This window comes from Synchiropus splendidus, chromosome 18, assembly GCF_027744825.2.
Source record: "Synchiropus splendidus isolate RoL2022-P1 chromosome 18, RoL_Sspl_1.0, whole genome shotgun sequence".
Classification (NCBI taxonomy): Eukaryota; Metazoa; Chordata; class Actinopteri; order Syngnathiformes; family Callionymidae; genus Synchiropus; species Synchiropus splendidus.
Window position 1 is genome coordinate 1,375,522 of NC_071351.1, and position 18,106 is coordinate 1,393,627.

At 47.1% G+C, this 18,106-nt stretch overlaps 1 protein-coding gene across 4 annotated transcripts; it reads left to right on the forward strand.

Annotated features, from left to right (window-relative positions):
- The first annotated feature begins 126 nt into the window (after window positions 1-126).
- LOC128749657 (segment polarity protein dishevelled homolog DVL-1-like) lies at window positions 127-18,087 on the forward strand. 4 transcript variants are annotated; one of them, XR_008412963.1, is made up of 16 exons: window positions 127-561; window positions 5,654-5,723; window positions 6,919-7,040; window positions 9,643-9,761; window positions 12,068-12,206; window positions 12,390-12,483; window positions 12,609-12,678; window positions 12,756-12,895; window positions 13,068-13,144; window positions 13,748-13,815; window positions 13,974-14,192; window positions 14,376-14,543; window positions 14,615-14,830; window positions 14,989-15,037; window positions 15,683-15,721; window positions 16,346-16,494. XR_008412963.1 is itself a non-coding variant. In XM_053849488.1 (15 exons), the coding sequence occupies exons 1-14, from the start codon at window positions 392-394 to the stop codon at window positions 15,685-15,687; spliced, it is 1,677 nt and encodes a 558-aa protein (XP_053705463.1). In that variant the 5' UTR covers window positions 127-391; the 3' UTR covers window positions 15,688-15,721; window positions 16,346-16,494. The 4 variants fall into 4 exon arrangements, 3 of the variants coding, with proteins under 3 accessions (XP_053705463.1, XP_053705461.1, XP_053705462.1); XM_053849488.1 differs by lacking the exon at window positions 14,989-15,037; XM_053849486.1 differs by lacking the exons at window positions 14,989-15,037; window positions 15,683-15,721 and having other exon boundaries at window positions 16,346-18,087.
- Window positions 18,088-18,106: the final 19 nt, after the last annotated feature.

The following is an 18,106-nucleotide window of genomic DNA, read 5'->3' on the forward strand; positions in this document are numbered from 1 at the left end:
CGCGCACAAATACGTCGTCTTTAAGAGGGTGAGAGCGATGCTGCACCAGTGCGCGTGCAGGGGCTGTTGTGTAAGACGCACTTCTCACGTTCGCCACTAGATGGCAGCATTCTGTTAGCAATTAGCTTATGAAAACAGTGAAATATTCCCAAGTTCCATTTCACTGGGAGCTGCACTGTTCCTTCCTGTTTCAGTGCCGAGCGCCGCCGCACCGCAGCGGACCGGGAACACGGTGGTCTCAGCGCGACTATGAGCGGAGCCTCGAGCAGGAGCACCGGCGGCGGCTTGGTCCACGGAGGAGTGCTCGTCCAGCAGTGAGCTCCAGCGTCGGCGAGAGCTCCGCGGCAGGAGAAGGCCTGTTCGTCCCTGAGTCCATGCTGCGCGCTCCTTCATGGCGGAGACGAAAATCATCTACCACATCGACGAGGAGGAGACTCCGTATCTGGTCAAGCTGTCCGTCTCGCCGGAGAGAGTCACCCTAGCCGATTTTAAAAATGTCCTCAACAACCGGCCGGTCAACAGCTACAAATTCTTCTTCAAATCCATGGACCAGGATTTTGGGTGAGCGCTCCGTGTTATTGTTATTATTAGCTCGCTCGCTCGCTCGCTCGGTGACCTGCTCGTATTGACGGCCAGTGTTCGCGAGCGGTTAGAACACAGCCAGCGAGCGAGCGAGTGGTGTTGCAGTGGGGGACCATGTGAGCGGAGGTGGTGGTGGTGGTGGTGCCATGTCTGCAGCTCCTGGCACCTGCTCCTTATTCACACACACACACACACACACACACACACTCTCACGCACGTTATAAACGTTCACAACTGTTTGACTTTCCCTTTGTCTGCCTCTGTTCCTTTGTATTTACAGCACTATTATAAATCTAACAGTGTTCCATGTTTCCATCAATTCATTTTTTTATTATATATGTATATATATATATACAACTCTCATTCACCAATTCTGTATTAAAGTACTATTGTTTAACCTGTCATTACTTTAATAAAGAATTGCAGCAGCAGCCGATAGTTATATTCCGCTCAGGTTAAAACTTTATTTCATTATTTTAATCGATTCAATTCTAGGTCGTGACCCAACCCAAGGAACAATGTCACAAATGCAAGTCATTAGATGGAAGAGCTGAGTCACCCAGAGACTCAGAGTAGAGCGCAAGACAGACCGTGGAGCTGTGTGGGGTCAGAGTGGCAGAAAAACCCTGGCCAAAAGCAGTTTCAGTTATATCATGGAATGGACTGTTAACCACTATAATACATCACAGGATAATAAATGCTATTCATGCTTAAAAAAACCTTAAATATTCTAATGATTTCTCAAATGTGTCGAGTTCTATAGTGGCATCAGGTGCAGTTTGCTGTCTGACGTCTGGTGCTCCAATGCTATTCAGTAACTCATAGTTTTATTGGTCAAAAATGAAGTGCCAGGAAAACATTACCACTCAATGAAACATCGTATTTATTGTAGCATTTTAAGTTATTTCATGTATTTTCCACTCACTGACTTCATAAAATGTTGTGCTTATAATAATAAAATAATAAATTCAATGCCTTATGCATTGCAGTATTGGCAGCCTTATCTTTTAGAGTCCACATTTAATGATCCTGAGTGTGTGTTTATGCAGACAAATGTGCTTTAGCCATTGTCCATTTATTCAAATCAGGAGCAGCGATGAACAATAACAATGATACATGGCTCGAAACTATCGTTTACCTATTTCATTTGACTTGGACTTTGCATGCAGTTCATCCAGTCTGTCCTTGCAGGAACATGTCATTTCTCTATACGTCACGTGAAAGGTCAGGCTACAGTAACATCTGGACGACCAAATACTGTTATCATTGTCTCTGTTTCCTGCAGCTTCTCGCTGCAGCAAAACAGCCATCTGCAGGTTTCATTAGGCTGAAGTTAAACAATGAAAGACTTCAGGCTTCCTATCGACCAGTCGTCCTCTCAAATACTGTCTGGCAAGTGTATTAAAATCTGTCAGGTAAATTCAGTCGGCGTGTAAATATCATATCATTTAGTTACTTGCTGCGTGTATATTGAAAGACAGCGCTAAAAATAAGTGTCTTTAACCCCCTTGTGTTACAACTTTGACTAAAACTTGTCTGTTTGTCACTCTGTATAAAATGATTTTGGATTAAAGGGAGGTGTAACATCTGAGTCATGAGACGTTCATCTAAATCCGACCATGTCAATTATTCAGTTTGTGCTCGCTTTATGAGGACAAAGGTCGCCTATGAAGTGCACTCACTTACTAATGTTGAATTATTGGAGCAACAGTAAACACAGCTCTATTCAACGTTTATCTTTAACTTCAGATTCATATACCATTTTACAAAACTGATAAGAGTCGAGTGAGAACCGGCAATATAGAAGGTACTATGAATGTATGGTCTAAGAATGATGTGAAAAATCATTTAAAAGTTAGTATAAAATAAAAAGAATGGAAGTATTAATAATAATAATAACACTGGTACAAGACAACCTTTAATGCTTGTTTTTAACTAGTAATAACAGAAATGTTATGTTCATTTCAGTCTGTCTGTGTGTTTATTAGTTCCGTAATGCTCTTTTTTTCATTCATTTTCTCAGGATTCCTTGATAGATATGCACGTAAACATCATGTGTTTGTCTGGCCTGGGATCTGGGCGTTCCCGTCTCGTACGAATGAGGAGTTGTGTTCGCTGCTGTGACTTTGCATTTTGCCTCTGTTTCAATTGCCGCTCTACACAAAGGAAATGCGAGGACGGTATAGATCCATTTCCGACCGCACGTCGGAAGCCGTCGCTTCCTGGTGGCTGCAGGTTTTGACGCGGCGCCTTTGTCCGCAGCTCCAGCTTCCTGCCTCTTCTGTGCGTTACTGCAGGCTCCTCGGTGGGGCCCAGGTGATCGACAAGCAGATTATGAAAACAAACAAAGTACGTTTGCTCTTTCCATATGGAGACGTTGCACCGCTGAGCTGATCCGGCTTCCTCTGGATCAGACGAATGCTTCTGGAGCATTCTAGGCTGTGAGTAAAGAGTGAGCATTCTGGCTCTGCCGGGTGAACGCCGTATGGCGGTGTGTAGAAGCAGGCCCGAAGGCTCAGAGGACAGCAGTGCTTTGTGGAGGCTGAGCTGGCTGTACCGCATGTGCTCAGACAGTATGGCTGCTGGAGAATTAGCCGGGGAGGAATAAGACTGCTGAGCAGAGAGGGAGAACATCAAATCCCTTGCAGTTATAGACGGTGTTTGAAATGTAAATGAGCAGTCAGTGCAGGGTCTTCTGTAGTCGACCCCCTGCCGCGCTGGAAAAACCAGACTTTTTGTGAGGGGATTGCTAAACGCCATTTGTGTGGACCGCACAAATGTGATAAACCCAAAGGTGGCGCCGTCGAATGTCCCCCTTGAAATGCTTGATTGATGCTAAAAGATGGATGTTTGCTTCATGCGTCCTCCCATCAATATTCATCTGACAGGTAGCTAATTGAGACTCGGATTTTAAAGCGGCTCCAAGGTGCTGATGCTGGGTTTTTTCATTGCCACTGGTGGTGAGTGGGTTGAAGTCCTCACTGCAATGCAAGTCACAGAGGCGCCCAAGAGCAGAGGAAGCAGCCAAGTCCTCCGTGTCTGAAAGAAACTCTGTTGTTTGTGCCTCAGAAAAGAGGAGAGGCTGAGGAGGCTTGGAGGGTTGGAGGGTTGGGGGGGGGGGTCGACGTCCCTCTGCTGAGGAAGTGATGCTGAAGCTCCTGCCGTGAGAAACGTTGAGCTTTTCGGCAAATCTGTCTCTGCATCACCTACGTCCTGTAAAGGGAAGATCATGCCGGGCCAACATTAAAGTGCTCTACATTTAACTCACATTTTTTGTGAGCCTGGTGCTGTTTGTTTCAGCTGCACCTGATTGGTTAAACTGTGTGATTTGTTGGTGCAAAAACCTGCATCCACTGTGGCCCCTCAGTGTGAGACCCCTGCGCTGGATTGAATAATCCTGTTGTAGAGTTTCAAAAATTTCGGAGAATGTAACCCCTTGAACAGATTAGATATGTATAGAATATGATAGAATGAATCCAATATTCAAGGAAGGATCATCCTGATAATCCCTCAGATATTATTAGCGTCGTCCCTCATATTCTTTTTCCTGTCGGCTAGTCTCATTCTCTGTGCCATCCATCAGCCCCTGGGTGTCTTCAGTGTGCAAACAAACACCTCTAATCTTCCTCCTCTTAACAAACCGTAAAATAGTGGAGCAAATCTGTTGCCAGCATCCTTTAAAATCTACTAATACCTGTCTAAGCTGTCTGCAGTGAGACGTGCAGCCCACACCGGACACAGGCTTAAGTGGAGAATCCGAGCTGAAATGTGCTCAGTGGAAGATGCACACGGATCAAGCGGACTGGATGGATTACCAGGAGGATTATTAGACAGCAGTGTGGTCCAGGAAAGGTTGAAGGTTGACACATTCTCCTGGAATAATCTGCATTCAGAAGTCACGGCTCTACTCCGAGCATCTGGCTGCTGGCGGACCCCCTGACCCCTCTTTATAATTCTGCACGTTCAAGACTCAAATGAATGTATTTGGTGCGGCAGGGGGCTCTTCTTTCTGTCAGACGGATGAGGCTGAAGTGTGATATTTTGTTTTCCATGGCCACTCCCACATCCTTCTGAGTCACTTTCTCGAGGGCGAGACAGAGGATGCAAACACTTCCTACCTACACTTCCCTCCTTCTCCCTCGTCGCGGTGCCACTGGCCTCAGCAGACCACGCGGACGTCGCTTGAAGCCACACGGCTGCTTTATCTCCCTCCACCACTCCCTGCGCCGCTGCTCCCGCCGCTGCCCATGCTGCTTCTCTGGCTCGGCTAATCATTTCAGTGGCAGGGAAGTTCTGGCAAAGCACAGAGCTGGAACACTACAAAGCAGCTGTCAGAGACACCAGCGCATAAAATCTTCTTAGGGTTTACTGCTGCTCTCATGTCACGCCTCTTCCTTTTCATGTTGGCTGTTCAGAGCCAAGAAGCGAGAATGTTAGATCTCCTCCGAAATGCCTGGTTTCATCAATTTTTATTGAAGGTCCTTTGCTGTTAAGGTAACATGACCGGGCTGTATTTTTCTAGCGCTAGCTTTAGCATGTTGGACCTCCACGAGTGTAAGGACTCGCGTGTGATATGACACGAGACATCAGCCTGGGCGATTGTTGTTTTTCTTGTTGGTTAAATTTAGCTTGCTTATCTCCATCTTTGGTATGAAAAGTCAATCGCAGACATTGACTCACACCAAACTATAGAGAAGACACACCACTTTTGCCTCCGGAAGCATGAATGCCTGTGTTCTGTTACACGAAAGGCGAATCTTCATGGAACATTTTCTGTTGAGAAGTGTACCCTTGTTGTTTGTGTGTCAATGTGTAAGGTCATCAGCAAGTACAACTCAGTCGTGCGTGACACGAGTCAAGCAGGTGTGGTGACTGGGAGCCGCTGAACTGCAACACAGCAGGTCAAAGGGGAACTGGAAGGTATTTTGGTCGAGAATTTACGACCCTAGAAGAACACAGCGAGGGGGCCCTTCGCGCTGGATGACTCTATTAATACTCGGTTCACACCCTGTTATGGTTCACTTCCACACGTCCGTCTTCACGCGCCTGATCGAATGTGTCTGCTCCGCAGGGTTGTCAAAGAAGAGATTTCTGACGACAACGCCAAGCTGCCCTGCTTCAATGGGAGAGTGGTGTCCTGGGTAAGTGAGATGGATAATGCACCGGTGTCGCACTCGCGCGTCATGTAAATGAGCAGCGTTACGCCTCCACAGGGCTTTTTAAACACTCTGCTCCTTGATCCCAGCGCTCTGCTCTATTGTATGTGAGCCACTAACGGATTAGATTGGAAACACCGCCGCGGTTAGTTCTACCTACTTCAACCAACCTCGTTCATCATCTGGCACGACCCGCCTGATGCTGCTTTCCTCTGTTGACTTCTGGGGCCGCGTAGTGTTTTGTAATGAGGAGAATGAACTGCTGCCGGCTCCAGCGTCCCCGTGGGGACAATGAAATATGCCAGTGCTGTCGAGTCGACGTGTTAACCACACACGACGCAGGTTAGAGCCCCACGCTATCGATGGAGGAGACGGAGATTTATGCACAGCTGCTCATTTAATCTGCTTAGTGGATTTGTTATCAGACTTTGACATTCCGCCGTTTCATACTTATTGACCTGTTATTGATCAAGAAGGGAGGGTTGGAAACATTCTGTTGCAGCCACTTACTGCAGGAATGCTTTCAGTAGAAGTCACCTTCAAATAATGAAAAAAGAAAGAGGATAAAAATATCTTTACGTTTTGTGAGGAGAATGTAGGACATTTAATGAATTACATTTAAAATCTAGGATGTACACAATCTTTTGTTTCATTAAAACATGGACATTTACAAATAATAAAGGAATTACTTGCTTATTTACTGTGTAGAATCAGTCAGTCGAGGAGCAGTTTAGAGTGAACTTTTGGACTGTGTAAAGTATAGTCAGGCTGAACAGGACGCAGGTCAGTATTTTGAATAACCTGCCAATATGCTGCTAATACACGGAATTATTAGTGTTTGATTTCTGGTACTATGTCTATCCTCTATGTCTATCTGGAGTCTATCCTCTCCATAGAACAGAACCTTCCAAGCCTTTCTCATGAACGATTTTGTCATGGCTTGAACCCAGTAGCTGGACTGGCGCTACATGAACGTGTTATTGCAGCTGGCTGCTACTGTGCTGTATGCATCGACCTAACTTGGCATGGCTCTATTCCAGCTGTGTCATTGGTCAGTGCAGAGTAACTCTCATTTATCATTTGCCATTCATGTTGTCCGTCAAAGCAATCTCAACACAGTCAGTAGAAGTGTCCTCACAACAATGCATTGTGATCTTTAACCGTTTCTGTCTTCTCCCAGTTGGTGCTGGCTGAGAGTGCCCACTCCGATGGAGGGTCCCAGTGCACGGAGAGCCATCCCGAGCTGCCTCCTCCTCTTGAGAGAACAGGGGGCATCGGGGACTCCCGCCCCCCTTCCTTTCAGTAAGTAGGCGTGTTATGGCTTGTTCCGTATGCACAATTACACACACAAACCTAGAAAGAAGTCCAAGCAGCAGGGAGATGCAGGGGGGCTTTAAATATGACATGAGGCATGTGCTGAGGCTCAAGTGTGGGCTCAGGCTCCGTGTTAGTATTTTCACATTTCTGCCTTCCCATTCGCGCTCACCCAAGCGTGCGGTAGGGCGTCAGTCTGCTCATGTGTGTAAAAATGATGCTTATTCTTGAGGTAGCCGCCACAGCACAAACATCTTCAGGCAATTACCGGCACTCAGTGATGTGCTTTATATTCACTCACTGGGAGCTACAGTAAACAAATATGGCCCAAGAATAAACGTCCTGAATCCCTGAAGCGCAGAAATGTAGTCTCTCCTCATGATCATTACCTGACTCACAACGGCATGTGAGCGCTAGCCAGCTAAGTCTATATATAGCTTAAAGGGCCGGGGGCAGTGAGGGTGAGGCTCAGAAGCAATATGGCTGAGGCTCTATATCCAGAGCAGTCTGTCAAGTGGATCTCTTCATCCAGGTTTTGACATCTGAGCTCTCTTTTGCCCTCTACAGGCCGCTCCCTGCTGTTTCTCTGCCCGGATCATTTTATTGTTCTCCGTCCGCTTTAGATTAGCGTCCCCTTGCGGAGCGTGCGCCGCACGTCATTTCCTCCCTCCTTCCTCTCACTCGCCCTGTTCTCTGTTCCTGCCTGAGTCAGACAGACAGGCCTCTCTCTGGCATGGTGAATTCCCTCCGCTCTTCCAGACGATCTCGCAGCCCCGAATATCACTCTTACTTCATTTTCTCTTTGTGTGTTATTCATGCATTTCATGTGTGAGCCTCTGTGAATGGCTCTATTTGATGATGGTGCGAAAAAGGTGCATTGGTCCTGAGAATGGACGATGCGCTGCAGCCTGGTAATCCGGATTAACAGACATAAAAGCACCCCGTCTCCATTTCCCAAGAGGGAGGGGGGAGCGATTGGATGCAAGGGGTGAGTGGGGGAGTTTAAAGGAGGTGGCATTTGTTCACAGCTGCAACCTGCATGTCCATCATCTACCTGTGGATCAACTGAGCCTGGCAGGAGCTCCAGCTGAACTGTGAGATCAGACATTAGAATGGCTGTGTTTGCGCTCATAATCCAATGTTTGCACAACCAAAGCATGAGTGGGAATAAGCAGCAACCATGTCAACTTTAATTACGGTATGATAACATTTGGAGTAATCCCGACTGAGATGTGGGTCTTTCTGCCAAACCGGTCCCATTCCACTCCAGAAATCATCAAGACAGTCACGTGATGTGAGACACATACACCCTGCGGGCATATTACCCTTCCCCAGACACAAGTCCTTGTTGCTTTGAGCCAGGTGTCATTTCTATGGCACCTTTCACCTGAACGTCTGCAGCCAGCGCTGTTATGGACTCGCTAAAATCGCCAGCACACTGGTCACTTTTGAATTTCCTTTATGTTACGCTGCAGTTGGAAAAACAAACCAGTTATCCGTTTATCTACATCTATCCAATTTTAACAGAAAACACTTTCATTCTTAGTATGATATATAACAACAACAATAATAATCCATAACCATTATCATAATTCATAATCATAGCCAAAGCATCCATTTTAAGTAAAAAAAAAAAAAGAAAACATTCTGAGCACAAGAGTTTGTTCATCACTGGAGTGCTTCCACACTACAGTGTTTAAATTCACCTTCAAGTTAAATTTGATCACAATGAAGCCTATTATTACTATTTTTAATGTATCGGGAAATCCTTGAGTAAACAGTGAACCATCATGCAACATGAAGATGAGTGACTGCGTCAGCTTTCATGCGCTCTCTCACATACACGGCAGACGTGTAGACGGCATGTAGCAGACCAGGTGCCAGTGTAGTCCACGAGGCACAGCTGATCGAGCAGCTCATGCTGCAACAACTCTGAGCTCCAGATTTCTACTTCCGTGGTGCAGATGTTTTTTGTTGCCTTCATGGATTATGCACAAAACGGTTTGCGTGTACACCTGCATGCATGATCGCACATGCCAAGTGCAATTATTTACGCAGGTGTGAGGCACCTCACGTCAAAGTGTGAGAGAGAGAGAGAGAGAGACAGTGTTGAGCCGGGTTCTCACCAGCCTTGAGTTTCATATCAGCCGGTGCTTGTTTAAGTCCCAGTGCCTGAGGCCACAGTGTCTTGAGCCCTCTGACAGAATAGCTATCTGCCCTCTAGCCCTCGGGTGACCCCCCCACTCTCTTCCCAAAGCACAAGTACCAAGACCTGCTTATTGTTCGACACACCTGATATTCCACTTGTTCCTTTTATTAATGGCGTTCTCTCCTCTGTGTCTTGCTCGCCACCGTGCTTGCAGCACCATCTGCGCTTTCAAAAGGTCTCATTAACCGCCCTATTGTGCAAAAACAAGTCCCACTCCAGGTATTGCTTCAGTAGTGACACTTAAGGAGACGCTCAGACCCCACCACAGTCGCTGTCTGTTCTGGCCAGAGGGGCTGAATTTGAAAGAGCAATAAACCAGCTGTTAAAGTTAAATCATGCCACATATTTGTTGTGAAATGAGTCTTCTGTGCGTGTTTGCAGTGCTAATGCGGTGAGCAGCCGTGACGGCCTGGACACCGAGACAGGGACGGAGTCTTTGTTGAGCCACCGGAGAGAGCGAGAGCGGGAACGAGCCCGGAGGAGAGCCAGAGAGACGGAGCGTAAGTGTCAAACGCAGTCCGGAGCAGATGGACCCCTCGAAATGAGATTATCTTCTCATTTCATGCTCCTTCCATTCCACCGCTTCTTGATCAGCAGTCGCTCAAAGACAATAAAGACGATGTTTGTAGGAAAGCCTGCAGGGGGTCACGGGGTTTCAGCGGTTAGTAACGCTCGGTTCTCCAAATTCCTGGAAAAAAAAATCAATATCCATGAAATTGATCCTCCTAATCTGAACGTCATTGAAAGTTTCTGGTGAACTTGAAACAATATCCGATGCTATTTTTATCAGCCTAATTTGAATTGAGTGAAAACAAACCCTTCATTTCTTGCTCTTGTAGTCATTCATGTTTTAGGTGCTTTCCTTCTGCGGTCTGCTTTTTTGCTTTGTTCACGTGCTGGAGAGAACAACCCACTGAAAGCAACAGACGGAGGAGTCTTGACACTAAAGTGATCGCTTGTGGAAATAACTCAAAGACTGAAAGAGTCGCTTCTTATATTGAATCGAAAATAAGCAAGAGTTACAAAGCACAGAGTAATAATTCGGAAACTTTTTCTCCTCAGTGGTTTGTTGCTAATGGCAGGCTGTAAACGCTGAGCTGCCTGCTCATTAGCTACACATTAATTACCATGTCATTAGTTTCCTGGACTACATCTTCATTCGAAGGATGCCGAAATAGCCAGCGCACTGTTGCAGTCTGCATTTTAATGAAGAAATGGATTGGGTTCAAAGTATTTTACCATTTTAGGGCGGTTGAGTTTAGTGCTCTTTGTGTTTTCAGGAATGTATTTTGGCTGGTCAGTGGTACTGTGTAAGACGTGCGTGCGATATAAGTGACTGGCTTGGTTCAAAGTTCTGTTCTTTTCCGCACATTTGTACAGCAATCACTTAGGTGATGAACAGGTATGAGAAACACGCTTCATGAAATCAATAATATGTGAGCAGTACATGAGTTGCACCTGGTCGTGCTAGATGACTGCTGCTGGACAGAAGGGCCATTCGACAGAAATAAATCAGAAGCCTTCCTCGAGATGTTTTGTTTATTTAGGCTCTACTTGGTGCATGTCAAGTAAACCCACTCCTGATCAAGCATTTCCCAGTGGCCACTATTTCAGTGTGAAGACACTCATCACTTCAGTGCCTCCAGCATCGACAGCAGGAATTCCCCCGTCATCTTATACACAGGGATCAGCCAGAAAACACTTCTTATTTTCAGCAGCACTTTGAGAGTGAATGGATGAATAATGCAGCAGGCGAACAGGTGTCCCAGCCTGGGGGCTGCAGGCTATCATCAGTGGATTGTAACAAGCCATGACTTTAATATTCATCTTCTACATGAGAGCCCAGTTAAGTTGATCGTCGCAGGATGATGTGGGAGAACGCTGTGGGATTTAAGAGGTCGAGGTCAAAGCCATCAGTTCAGCTGAAGCACTTATGCTTGTTTGAAAGCATTAACAGGGAACAGCTGGTGAGCTGCTGTCAACCAAAATCTGTTTTTTTTTCAATGCTATGGGCTTCTTTTGTCATCACCTGTTGTCACCTGAGGCTGTCGAGAGCAAGAAACTGTATCCAGTGGTGTAGCAGAACACGCTCCTGTGATTGGTCCGGGACATATTAGCAGTGATGACAGGAGGAAGTGATACTTCTCTGTGATTCAGAGCTCAGTGAGTCTGTGTGGACGCACCGTGGTCTACGCTGGTGAGAAGGATTCAACTTCTTTCACTTGTGAGTGTTGGTTTTGCCATTTTGTTTGTGAGTTGGAGTTTGATGTTGCCGCTTGAATGGTTTTTATTTTATTATATTAGGTTTTTCCCATTTGTGTTCAAACTAAGGTTAACTGAAATATATAGTGCAGTATCTCACTGTATCCCATTCACCCTCATTGTCTCTTGTCAGAGATCGCCTGTGAAGCCGGCCCGCGGGCACAGATCATCTGGCTCAGGTTGAGATTTAGGAAGGATACTGGTCTCTCTCTGACTTGTTGAAGTTGAACTTGGTTTGTCTGGCAAGACTGTTGCTGAAGAGTGAAGTTTTTATTGAGAGGCGGAGCGAACATGAGAGCCACCACTTTGCTGGAATGCTTTACTGGCTCTCGGCATGCTCGCTCTGTGCCGCGCCCTCTTCTACCTCTGAGACGTTTTCAACCAATCCGCTGCCACCCAGAGGCACCCCCGCCTCGCTGGTTCTGTACGTATGACCAGGAACTCAGGGACATTTGAAGGGATTGACTTGAGGTTTCCTTCTAAATCCAACCCTCATCTAAGCTCACAGGAACCTGATGCTCCACTTCCCTTCTTCGTCTTCTAGTCCCTCGCATCAACGGTCACTCCAAATCTGAGCGCACGGCGAGAGACTCGGCGATGGGCTACGACAGCACGTCGGTGATGAGCAGTGAGCTGGAGTCCAGCTCCTTCGTAGACAGTGAGGAAGATGAAGATGCCAGCAGGTAACAGTGTTTCACAGCCAAATGAAACCGTCAACTCATCTTGTGTCTTGCTGTGATTCATCAGCTCCGCTGTCAAGAAAGTGATCTGCCGTGTCAATACACTGTATAGGGAGACAAACTGACAGAAATGCTGCTGTGTTCATCTATTCAGCGTCTCATCCATTTCCTTCTCCCCCCTTATAGACTCAGCAGCACCACAGAACAAAGTTCATCTTCACAGCTCATGCGCCGACACAAGCGGCGCCGGCGGAGGCACAAAGTGGCGAAAATAGACCGGGTGAGCACCTCTGCAATTGAATTTGACACCGAGTGTGAAAACCAAAGGGTCGACTAACGGATATGGACTTTATGTCACCTCACCTCAATGTGTTTCTTGCCCCCCACCCCTCTCTCTGTCTCCAGTCCTCGTCCTTCAGCAGCATCACCGACTCCACCATGAGCCTCAACATCATTACCGTCACACTAAACATGGGTGAACATCTTTGTTTTGAAACATTCACCCCAAATCAGCATGGGCCTAAAATGGTGCTCATCATCTATCCTCAACAGAAAAGTACAACTTTTTAGGAATCAGTATTGTCGGGCAAAGCAACGACCGGGGAGACGGCGGCATCTACATTGGCTCCATTATGAAGGGAGGAGCCGTAGCTGCCGATGGCCGAATAGAACCTGGAGACATGCTCCTCCAGGTACTCCAGCTGAAGCATCCTGCAGAGAGAAGCAGACATGGAGTGACCTGATGTCGAGGAGCAGAATGATTACTATTCATTTTCTCCGTTTCTGTTTCGTGTTGCTGTTGTCAATACAACAGAAATACAGCAGATTGGCATAATTGTTTACGTTTTCTTTTTTTTTTTAAAGGTGAACGATGTCAACTTTGAGAACATGAGCAATGACGATGCTGTGAGGATCCTGCGGGAGATAGTTTCCAAAACCGGGTGAGAACTGCCTTCTTTTGTTGCTTTCTTCCTGACGGGGAAGACGAGTATTGAACATGCTGCAGAGGGTATTGTTTGCCGAACGCTCCCATTTGCTTCACAGAAAGAGATGGATTCACCTGAACTAATGATGCACACATTGAATATAACTCAGTGGAAGGCGTGTTATTATCAAGTCAGAGGGTTTATTTCATTTTAATAGATATGGTATTTTGTCTTTTTTTTATTTTTATTTTGAGGTCACGTTGCTTTTGCTTGTGCTGGAGAAGTGAATAAAGCAGTGTTTGTAACCAAACTATGATTGATATATTTTCTGGTACTGTAAAACCAGTGAGCTTGAAAACAACTTGCTTAACATAGCTGAAGTGGATACCCTATACTGCGGTCCTCAGAGAGTATGAGATCAACGCTAGTTGCATTTCATTGTCAATGATCCCATCAGAATGTAGTTCGAGTGAATTTGATCATTTTCGGTCTTTTTTCTAAAGAGAACCTGTGCGTTCGAACCATGTAGCTGGTGATAAATGTAGAATATAATAGAGCGTTTCATTCCCCAGTGGCTTTCGCTGGTTTTCTCACCAACAAGTTTTCTTCTCTCTTCAGTCCTATTAGTCTGACTGTTGCCAAATGTTGGGACCCATCACCCAGGAGCTATTTTACCATCCCTCGTGGTAAGACGGTCATTACTGCACATGTACTTGTTATACTTAACACCTTCACTTTAACTGTGAACATGTTTTCACTTCACTTTTTTTTAATTTAGTATATTATTTGTGTCCGACTTTTCTTACTCTGATTCTCACGCCGCTGACGTCTCCCGTGCTTGCAGCCGAGCCAGTGAGACCCATCGACCCAGCTGCCTGGATCTCACACACCACGGCTCTGACCTCACCCTACCCTCACTACGGAACAGAGTTCGACGACTTGCCGCTTTCGACAAGTAAAACAGACATGGCCACCATCGTCAAGGTGATGCAGCTACCCGACTCTGGCCTGGAGATTCGAGACAGAATGTGGTTGAAGATAACCATCGCAAATGCCGTCATCGGTGAGGAAGCCTGGTCTTCGCTGTCACATGCTGAAAATAGACGTAACTTCGTAACACAATATTTCATTTCAAAGACACCTAGTTGAACCTGCCGATAACACTCAGAAGTTTGATTGTTTTTCTGTGTTGAAAATCCAAGCCAAGCTTTTCATGGTATCGAACCTCCTGGTCTGTTTGTGTCAGGGGCTGACGTGGTGGACTGGCTGTACTCCAGAGTGGAGGGGTTCAAGGACCGCCGGGACGCTCGGAAGTATGCCAGCAGTCTCCTGAAGCACGGCTACCTGAGACACACGGTCAACAAGATCACCTTCTCCGAACAGTGCTACTACACTTTTGGTGACCTCTGCCAAAGTAAGCTTCCACTCACCGTTGTGACGGTTCCACAATTCTTGGCAAAAGCTTTTAATTCCCTCTCCATGCAGACATGGCGTCGCTTAATCTCAACGAGGCTTCCAGTGGAGGCGGTTCTGAGCAGGACACTCTGGCACCTCTTCCTCCTGCCAACAACCCCTGGCCTCTCGGCGGGCAGCCGTTCCCCTACCCTCCCTTCCCCTCGGCGCCCCCTAGCTTCCCACCCGGATACTCAGACCCGTGCCACAGCTTCCACAGTGGGAGTGCGGGAAGCCAGCACAGCGAGGGTGAGCTCCGACCTGGTGGCAGCTCTTTGACTTCCATCGATTCAGAATTTGGCTCCACATGACATTTCCCTTTATCTTTAACCAAGCCTGAGCTTTGATGTCAGGAAGCGAAGATTTATTCACAATGTGTGTACTAAAACGCGTCCTGTGCTGTCAAGGTCAATCATGAGCATCTTGAGTCAGCAGCGGTCAGCTCTGCAGTACTGGGTCTGTACACAGAAGACTGAATCCACCATGCTCATTCCTCCCCATCCGTGTTTGGGCCATCTTCTGTTTCCACAATCCAACTTTTTTGTCGCCCCTGCATGACATGTCGCTTTTGGATGTGGCCGATCACATTCCTTCAGATAACGTCTGACTTGCTCTTCTCCATCCACCGCGTTTGCTGTCAATCATCCGCTTTCTGATTCGTGCTGAAATCTCTCGCTCACTTTGAATTTGGAGGCTGAAAAAGTGATTCACTGTCGGTCCGTGTTGTCACTTTGTGTTTGTGTGCGCATGTGTGCACTGGGAGGGTGTGAATTTGAAGGGGCCATAGAACTGACAAAGTAGAGCGGCAGAACAGTTGGAACAAAAGTCATTTTGCGGGCGCTGTGTGACGCTCTAGCGTCACACAGCGCCGCCTTCACACTTACACACACCCATACTGTACAAACCACAAACTCTTCCACACACACGTCAGTGCAGCGTCTTCTCATTCCCTTTCGATTTGAAAGCCAGAAAAAAACAACACATTCTATGTCCCCTTTAACTGATGAACAAGGAGGCTCCCGCAGCTGTGACAGAGCAGGCTGGCTCAGGACGTGTGTGTGTAATTCTGTTGTTCCCTCTGTTTCTGCTGGGCAACGGTAGACTGAAGGAGGAGGTAGTCCCAGGACACTGGGGGATCCGGTAAGCCTACTAACACCCCATTCCCCCCCCCCTCGCTTCGCCCTCTCTTCACCGCTCATTCTTTTCCATACTACTTTTCACCCAGTTTATCTTCATCTGACCAATCCCAATCTCTGGGCTCAACATTCTCCAGCCATCAGGATGTCTGTGTGACGCCCCTCCTCCCCTCCTCTGAAGCTCATTCTCTCTGATAGGGTGCACTCATGTACCCAGTACTGTCGGGCTCATTTTGGAAGAGATTATATGATGATGTTGGGCACATCAGCTTGGACAAATGAAAGTGATCCATCTTCGGTGTGAGTGAGTGCGTGCCTGCGTGCGTGCGTGCCTGCGTGCGTGCGTGCCTGCGTGCGTGCCTGCGTGCGTGAGTGATCGCTTAGCGGCTGCACACCTTAAACAAAATGGGGTGGGAATGAAAAGGTCAAGAGATGTTAAAAGCATGGGTGTCATTGAGAACGTGTTGTAGTTCATCCTGTTGAAAAATGGCAGCGTGGGCACCCCAGACATTTAGGCAAGACGACTTGTGGTTCAAAGTGTGAGTGATTTTCAGGTGTGAAACAGTCTCGGGCTGCTGTGTCTGCAACACTGACAGCTGAGGCTAAACGCTGTGTTCTGTGGTGACAGGAAGCCGCAGCAGTGGATCCAACCCCAGTGCAGGAAAGGGCAGACGCTCCTCCCCCCAGGAGAAGATTCACCGCTCCACATGCAGCGAATCCGAACCCGGCATTCGTGGTGGGAAGAGGGGCGACAGGTCCACCAGTCAGCTGAGTCATCACAGCCACGCCAGGTCCAGTCTCAGTCAGTCCCACAGGAGTCACGCCATGTCACAGAACAGCCACCCCTCCTTCGCCTTCTCCAAGCCCGGGCCGGGCTCCTGCGGCCACAGCGAGAGAAGCCATGCCTCCTCCTACGGCCCTCCAGGCCTGCCTCCTCCTTACTGTCTGGCACGTCTGGCGCCCAAAGCCATGGTCAGCAGCAGCAGCAGCACACCGCCTGGAGCCCCTCCCGGGAGAGAACTGGCCTCCGTCCCTCCTGAGCTCACAGCCAGCCGCCAGTCCTTTCAGCACGCTATGGGCAATCCCTGCGAGTTCTTTGTGGACATCATGTAACAGGACAGTGCCTTCAAAACTCACACAGCACAAGACGAGCACCGGCCAGCCACTTGTCCCGGTGGATCTCTCAGCAGAATGCAGACCGAGCAAGCACAGCGAGGACTTGGAGGTCATCTGTGGCTGAAAACATTGTTTTGTAACGATGTGACGTGTACAGTTAGTGAACGTGGTATTCGTTGTGGTGATCCTTCAAGCGTTTTTCGGAGAAGTCCTCAAAGCTGACCGGGTCTGGATCTCAATCCCCAGACCCACACAAAGCGCGCGCTTGGTTTTGATTTTGGCTGGTGGTCTGTTAGCGCTGGTGAAGCTGCCAATCCTGGGCCTCATTTCACGTCCTGTTTGAGCCGCCGACTAAAACCGATCTTGATATCTGAGCACTCTGAAGGGGGAGGTCCTGTAGCCAGCCGTCCCGCGGCACCATTGCATGACTGTCTCTACTGCTTTAAAGAAATGTATTGATACATTGTGTTTAAAGTATTAACTTTGTTCTTTTTTGGAAGGGTTCTTGTTGCCAACATTTGAAAAGACTTATTTCATACACTGGATGATTTTTGTGCTTTTATTTATGATGTCTTAATCCAGGTTGACTGACAATCAGACATCAACCTTTGTGAATCCGCGCTCCACTGTCAGGCCAAGCTTACATCCACTCTGCTGTGTTTTCACTGGAGGAGTCTGCAAACCTTGACGTGAAGATCAACCGACAGTTGAACACTTGCCGATTTCTTCAAGCTGAATTCAGTGTTTTTCTTTTTGACCCTGCTGCTCTGTAACAACTAAGTCCTCCACCCCACAGGGATTAGCATTGGCCTCTCATGGTGTCGTGTGGATGTTACATTTTGGTTTGGTCATGTGGAGGACCTTTTCAGTGGCTCGTGTCTCGGTTCAGGCACGTGCAAACCTGACACATCCTGAGTGATGCCATGTAGTGCGTGTACTGAAACTAGGAGGGGTTGTGGTGGTTAGTCGTATCATCAACTGGATTTGAAAATCTGAAAAAAAATATGTAAAAAGTTTCATTACCGAGTCAACAGTGCAGTACTTTGCTGATATAAATGTTCAACTCTAGACTAAGTTAAGCGCCATTTAAAACTCAATATGAAGCTTCAAGAGAGAAAAACACTTGATTCATGAGCACTTTTAACCCCACCCCACCATGTCTATCAAACACTGTCTGCAATCAAAGCTTTTTCCATTTTATTTTATTTTCTTTATGAAAGAAGAATAAATTGTACATAGAAATTTATTATATATAAATAAAACTATATGTTCA